The following is a 7,456-nucleotide window of genomic DNA, read 5'->3' as shown; positions in this document are numbered from 1 at the left end:
GTGAACAGAGTGATAAAGATCAAAATACAGGGACGTGATTCATGACACAAGTAGCCTGACCAACAGCTCTCCTTGTATGAATAAAGCATGCTCCACTTCTCTCACGCATCCTAACCCCACCACCACCACCCCGGTTGACAACTGCCGGCACTAACATAGTGCTAAGCTAGCGGTATGCAATACTGATGTGCTAGCTAGGATGGTACAGACATTGTACTCCGCTTCACTCATGCATCCTACCCCCCACCCACACCTGGGTCAACAACTGCCAGTACTGATGTAGTACTAAGCTAGTGTGCATCACAGATGTGTCTCCTCCTCCTCTCCCCTCCCTGTGGACTAAAAACCCCGTAATAATGAGCACACTGCCAAGGCAAGTGACCTAGAGGAAACACAGCATGCAGTGTGGAAAGTTGTAGGTAACCAGGAAAAAATGGAATAGACTTTTAGTGCTTTGAGTATTCTCCCATTAATCAAGTGAAATTGATTTGTTCATGAAGAAATAGAAACAGCACTGGGTGAACTAATATTTCATGGTAAATGTGTGTGTCTGTGTGTATTGGGGGTCCAAATGAGTATTTGTTAAATGTGAGTAGAACATGCCCCCTTCATGTATAATTGATGCAACACCTATGAGTTAGTGGCATTAATAACTTTTGACCCACTGCATACACAATGACAAGGTCATGCTTGTCCATGACTCAAGCTACAAGAAAATGATTGTCAGACTAACGTCTGCTTCTGTTTTTCTTCTGCTTTGTTCAGGAACCCAGCAACAAGCGTGTCCGTCCTCTTGGCAGGGTGACGTCACTTGCCAGTCTCATCTCTCCGGTTAAGAATGGGGCCGTTAGGCGCTTTGGCCAAACTCTCCAGGTAGCCTCTTATAGCATCCTACACAAAGATAACTTGTTGGGGTGAAGAATTGTATTGGCATCCCTGACAAATGTCTCCTCCCTTTGTTTGTGTGCAGGCCTCTCTCCGGGGTGATGGTAAGTCACCGGGCGTGCCCCAGAAGCCTTGCACAAAGGCACCCACACCACCTAAAAGGAGGAACAGCGTCCTGTGGTCAGAGACAATAGATGTCCATCAGAAGGGAACGTTCTCCACCGAGGAGATCAAACGACAGGAGGTGAGCCCCGAGGCCCTGTTTACACGTTTTCTGGAATCCATTTCTGGAAAATGTTGGGATTTTTTTGTGTGTGTTTTTTCAATGTTGATTAGTGGCCAGAGAAGTACCAGTAATCAAAAACTCACTTTTAAATTACCCAAACTATCATATGTGCTGGGTGAGGTGTGCTTTTCTGGAGGGAGAAGTTCTAAAAAGAGTAATTATGTATATCTGGCAACACTGATGTATATTGTTATGCACATGTAGAGATGCATGCAGCATGAGAAACAAAACCGTTACATCCAAAATGTTGAATGCAGGAATGTTCGTGTAGAATGAAGATGAGTTTGGACTGCTCCTGCACCTTAAGAAGGGTGTGTTGGACAAACTTTACCACCAGCTGTTGCATCGTGTTCCTCTGCTGCTCACACAATCGCAGAAAAATTACTGACTGCAGCTGTGGGTGATTTCACACCTCCCAAAAACCTCCACTCCGAGACCTGGATTCCAAAACCTTAGGTCTCATAGAGAACAAGCTCTGTTGGCATGTAAATGGACTGTACATGGACTGTACAGCGCCTTTCTATCTTATTTCAAGATATTCAAAGCGCTTTACACTACAATCTGTGTCCTCATTTACCCATTCATACAGCACTCTACTAGATCTCTACAAAGCTAATTGAACAACTCATTCTAATGAGACTAATCAGTGCTTTTAGATCACATTCATACACTGATGGGACACACATCAGAGGCTATGAGGGGTTCAGTGTCTTGCCCAGGGACACTTTGGCATGTGACTGCTGGTGGATTCGAACCCCCAACTCTTGTATTGGAGGATGACTGCTCTAACCACTCAGCCACAGCCGCCCCAAGTACTAGAACATCTGAACCGCAGCAGAAAAGTGATGCTTTCACTCAGAAAACATGTCTTGTAAACAGGGACTGAGACATAGAGATGAAAGAAAAGCCAAGTGACAATTCAGAAAGACCCTATTTACCAGAGCAATGTAAAAAAGCCTTGAAGTATTTGTCTAAAACAGTTTGGCCAAGGTTAACATTTATCCAAGCCTCATTTCTGGCCACTTTAACCTCACATACAGTATACCTGATTAGCCAATGATCTCACTCACATAACTTTATTTCTTCCGTTTCTTCTGTTCAGGCTATATTTGAGCTGTCTCGTGGAGAACAAGACCTTATCGAGGACCTCCAGCTTGCACGCAAGGTTTGTACAAAAGTAAATAAATAAATAAAACTCTGAAGCAGAGGGAGCACATTTAAAAGCAAACAAATTAAATCAAATTCTGGCAGGACGTCCATGCAGTCCAGCCAGGATTTACAAAAAACAGGAATTGCTTCTGTCTCTCAATGAACTATGCTTATAAATTGCCACACTTTGCTTGTCTCAATATTGAAATGTTTTTTGTTTTTCTTTGCAGGCGTACCATGACCCTATGCTGAAGCTTTCTATAATGTCTGAGGAGGAACTAACCCACATCTTTGGCAATCTGGATGCCTACATTCCTCTTCACGAAGACCTGTTGGCTCAGCTCTCTAAAGCAACAGGACCAGATGGGACCGTGTGTCAAATTGGGCAGATTGTAGTTAGATGGGTAAGTGTCCTTTAACAAAACTTTACAAGGACTGGCGTTCTTCTAAAATGTGCCTTTGTACATAGACTGACATTAAAGAAATTATTCTTGTATTGTTTTTCTGTAGCTGCCCAGGCTCAATGCCTACAAGGACTACTGCAGTAACCAGCTGGCAGCCAAGGCACTGCTAGATCTAAAGAAGCAGGACCCACGGGTGCAGGATTTTTTACAACGCTGCCTCGAGTCACCATTCAGTCGGAAGCTGGATCTGTGGAGTTTCTTGGACATCCCACGATCTCGCCTGGTCAAATACCCCTTGCTGCTCAAAGAAATTCTGAAACACACTCCAGCAGAACATGCTGATGCCAGCAGCCTGGAGGAGGCAGTAAGTACAGCACAGCAACCAGTGTCACTGAAGGGGCAATGTGTCCATCACATACTCATCAGATTCTCTGTGTTTAGATTTACATCATTCAGCATGTTCTTTCTGACATCAACATGAAGAAAGGGGAATCTGAGTGCCAGTACTACATCAAGAAGCTGGAGTATCTTGACGACAGGCAGAGGGATCCTCACATCGAGCAGTGCAAAAGCCTTTTGTGTCATGGCGAGGTGCGCAACAAGAGTGGCACGGTGAGAAGACACTTTGGTTGTTTACCTCTCCAAAGCAGTTTTTGTTGTCATGCAAGGAATCAAGATTTATGGATTAATTTTTTTTTTTAATTCTGACTGTTTATAGAAGCTGCATGTGTTTCTGTTTACGGAGCTTCTGGTCCTGACTCGCTCCGTCACCAGAAATGAACGTCAGTGTTTCCAAGTTTACCGCCAGCCAATCCCAGTGCGGGACCTGGTGCTGGAGGACCTGCAGGATGGAGATGTCAGAATGGGTGGCTCCTTCCGAGGTGCCTTTAGCAATGTGGACAAAGGTAAAGCCTGCGCAACACTGTTGGTAAAAGAAAATGTTCCTATATTTGTTTTTGTTTCTCAGTTTCTCATTTTTACTTTCTCTGCAGCAAAGAACATTTTTCGTGTGCGTTCCCAAGATCCAAACCAGGCGCAATCCCACACCCTGCAGGTCAATGATGTCTTCCACAAACAGCAGTGGCTTAACTGTCTCCGCAGCGCCATTTCCACCCACCAGCCCCTCAGTGAGCCTTCTAACCCAAGTGATGCTACACAGTGCTTGTCCGCCATAATCCATCTGCAGGAAGCAGACGAAAACTGCCCACGGCCAGTCTCAGAGTCCACTCCTAGCTCACCACGCAGCCCCACCACACCATCACCTTCAACCCGCTCATCGTCTTCATCTTCATCATCATCGCCACTTTTCTCAATGACATTACCAAAAAACAAAAAGGACAGAAAGTCTCTGTGTTCCTTAGGGAAACGCAAAGAGACCATGGTGTGAAGTGAGATGAAAATGGACTGTTGACCGGACACTTTTTTGGGTCTTGTAGATGTTTGTATCATTATGACAGTGTTTTATGTTACTGTCCTCTTTGGCAGCTATCCAAGTGTGTTCCCTAGAGCCAGTGTTGTGGAGAAGGTGCACAAATTCCACTGGCTCAAAAAGGAAAGTGCGAACCCGGATTTTCCAATGACTTTGTGTCATGACTCTGAAGTGAAGATCAAATCTTGTTTACTTTTAAATTGGTATTTAAGTCTAATTTTAGACCTGTTTCTGGGGGCTAATGAAAGTTTTACATATTTATACTCAAAATATATTGTACTTTTTATAGTTTTTCTTTTTTTTATAGTACTGTTTTAGCTTTTAGAACACTTTTTTGTTTGTTTGTTTGTTTCTTGAATGTAAAGAAGAAAACAAAAGATGAGATGTAAAGCTTTAAATTAATCGGAGGACTTGTCTTTATGGTGTCTTCATGTGATGCATTCCTTAAATGACAGATATGAATCCTGGGCACACAACTGAGGCATTAATTTAAGCCCCAAACTAATTAAATCTTGGTTTTCCCGCTAATAAAAGCAAAAACTGCAAACCATGAGATGGTATAGTTATATTAAAGAAGAAATGACAAGTTTTGTTTTAAAACAAAACTTTGAACTGAGCCATGTTGGCTACTTTTTAAAGCTGACTTTTCAGTATATCTTAAGACGTAGCTCTGTCCTTTTGGTTCAGGACGGTGTGAACAGAATGGTAAAGAAAGTGTTGAATCTTGAAGAGAACAGGGGTGTGCTGATAAGGTTGACGTGAAATATTGCTCATGGAAGATGGACAGTTTTGTAGTACGAGTAGCTGATGGTAAAAGTACGTAGGGGAAAGTAGTTGTAAAATGGCTTTTGTAAACGTAGAAGGCGTATTGGTACAGGAGGTTGAAACCTAAAAAAGGGCAACATGTTTGCCAAAGTTTTTATGGATATAAAAGAATAAAGATCTGTGTAAAATTTGCAACTAAACCCTTGATGTCATGCATTTTTTTATTGCTCACTGTCTTTAAAGGTGATCAGGCAATTGCCTTAGTGTTTGTTGTTAGCAAAATATCTCATGAATCACTGACAATGTTATTGAAACTCTGAATTTAATCAATGGGTGTATGTCTACATTTGTAGGTTTCCTATCCCATCTGCAATTCACACCTTAGTCTTAAACCTAACCCCTCATCAAGACTGCTCCTTATGGGGACCTGGCTTTGATCCCCATAAGGAGCAGTTGGTTCCCACAATGCATGATTTTTTGTGAAATTGGTCCCTACAAGGTAACCTGAAACATAAACACACATGCACATACAGAGACAGTTATGTACAGGCTTTTATCTTTTTGGACAGAGTCACCACAGGAGCACTTCTCTCCCTTTTTTTTTTTTTTTTTGTTTGATCTGTCATTCATAATCTGTTTGAAGAGTTTCAGTCAGGGTTTAGAGCTCATCATAGCACAGAAACATCACTAGTAAAAGTCACTAATGATATTCTCATGGCCTCAGACAATGGACTTGTGTCTCTACTGGTCCTGTTAGACCTCAGTGCTGCATTTGATACAGTTGATCATAATATTTTACTACAGAGGCTTGAATATGATGTTGGGATTACAGGAACAGCTCTAAAACGGTTTAAATCATATCTATCTGATAGATTCCAGTTTGTAAATGTAAATAATAAATCTTCATACACCAAAGTCAGTCATGGAGTTTCTCAGGGCTCAGTGCTTGGGCCAATACTCTTTACTTTATATATGCTTCTATTAGGTAAAATTATTAAACAGCACGGGATAAATTTTCATTGTTATGCTGATGACACACAGTTATATTTGTCCATTAAACCCAATGAATCCAATCAGCTACTTAGACTACAAGCATGTCTTAAAAGACATAAAAACCTGGATGACCCTTAATTTTCTCCTGTTGAACACAGACAAGACTGAGGTTTTGGTTTTTGGACCTGAGCACCTTGGGAATGAATTTTTCAGTCTTTCTCCCTCCTTAGATGACATTAATCTGTTCTCCAGCTCTAATGTTAAAAATCTTGGTGTTATTTTTGATCAGGACATGTCTTTTATCCCCCACATTAAAAACGTTAGTAGAACCACCTTCTTCCACCTGCGTAATATCACTAAAATTAGAAACATCTTATCTAAAAATGATGCAGAAAAACTGCTCCATGCATTTGTCACGTCTAGACTGGACTATTGCAATGGTTTATTATCTGGGTGTCCAAATACTTCTTTAAAACGTCTTCAGTTGATCCAAAATGCTGCTGCCAGAGTCTTAACTGGAGTTAGTGGGAGAGATCATATCTCTCCAGTTTTAGTTTCTCTCCATTGGCTCCCTGTCAAATCCAGAATAGAATTCAAAATCTTACTTCTAACCTACAAAGCTCTCAACAAACTAGCTCCATCTTATATTACAGATCTTATTGTTCCATATTTTCCTAACAGAGCACTTCGCCCTCAGGCTGCAGGTTTACTTGTGGTTCCTAGAATTTACAAAAACAGAATGGGAGGCAGATCTTTCAGTTATCAGGCTCCTCTCTTGTGGAACCAACTTCCAGTCTCTGTCCATGAGGCTGACACATTATCCAGTTTTAAAACTAGGCTTAAGACTTTCCTTTTTGATAAATCCTATAGTTAGGGTCTGCTTGGGTTTCCTGAGCTGTCCCTTAGTTATGCTGCTATAGACTTAGACTGCTGGAGAACAAACTGACCACAATTTTCACTCTGCTGCTGTCTTTACTTACTCTGCTCAACCTGTTTTGTATTTGTAATTATTTTTTCTATCCTTAAAATGTGGGGTTTTTTTGTCTTTCAGATACACCTGGACCTACCATTCTGTGTTCGTCTGTCTCTCCTTCCTGTCCTCTCAACCAGCCGGTCAAAGCAGATGGCCGCTTGTCCTGAGTCTGGTTCTGCTGGAAGTTTCTTCCTTTTAAAAGGGAGTTTTTCCTTTCCACTGTTGCCACTGTGCTTGCTCAGGATGGGAGACTGCAACGAAGCCAAGATTCATCTTGTCTGCTGGATTCCTTAGATAGAGAACTTTACTAATTGGCTTTTATGTGAATGTTTCTGTAAAGTGCCCTGAGACAACTTTGTTGTGATTTGGCGCTATATAAATAAACTGAATTGGATTGAATTGAATTCACAATTTAAAGCCCTAATATGTCTCTACCACTTTAGTATCAACACATTTAAATACAAACAGGGTCTAAAAGGTATAAATGTAGTATCACATTGGACTGCATCCATTAAAGACTAGTTGATAACTCAAAATTGTGGGAAAACTCATAATCTTTTATTGTCATTGAT

General features: G+C 41.4%; 1 protein-coding gene across 1 annotated transcript in view; it reads left to right on the top strand.

Annotated features, from left to right (window-relative positions):
* net1 (neuroepithelial cell transforming 1) overlaps positions 1-5,118 on the top strand; it is an 8,107-nt gene extending 2,989 nt beyond the window's left edge. Inside the window, exons 2-9 of the mRNA XM_037695858.1 lie at positions 766-873; positions 971-1,129; positions 2,274-2,336; positions 2,551-2,724; positions 2,831-3,088; positions 3,166-3,336; positions 3,443-3,629; positions 3,717-5,118. Of these exons, the coding sequence (XP_037551786.1) occupies positions 766-873; positions 971-1,129; positions 2,274-2,336; positions 2,551-2,724; positions 2,831-3,088; positions 3,166-3,336; positions 3,443-3,629; positions 3,717-4,111 (1,515 nt within the window). The 3' untranslated portion in view covers positions 4,112-5,118. The remainder of the gene's footprint in view (positions 1-765; positions 874-970; positions 1,130-2,273; positions 2,337-2,550; positions 2,725-2,830; positions 3,089-3,165; positions 3,337-3,442; positions 3,630-3,716) is intronic.
* The last annotated feature ends 2,338 nt before the right edge of the window (positions 5,119-7,456 follow it).

The sequence above is a fragment of the Nematolebias whitei genome, chromosome 22, assembly GCF_014905685.2.
Source record: "Nematolebias whitei isolate Nwh7 chromosome 22, NemWhi1, whole genome shotgun sequence".
NCBI classification, from domain to species: domain Eukaryota; kingdom Metazoa; phylum Chordata; class Actinopteri; order Cyprinodontiformes; family Rivulidae; genus Nematolebias; species Nematolebias whitei.
Note: the sequence above shows the minus strand (reverse complement) of the source record. Positions and strands in the feature narration are given on the sequence as shown.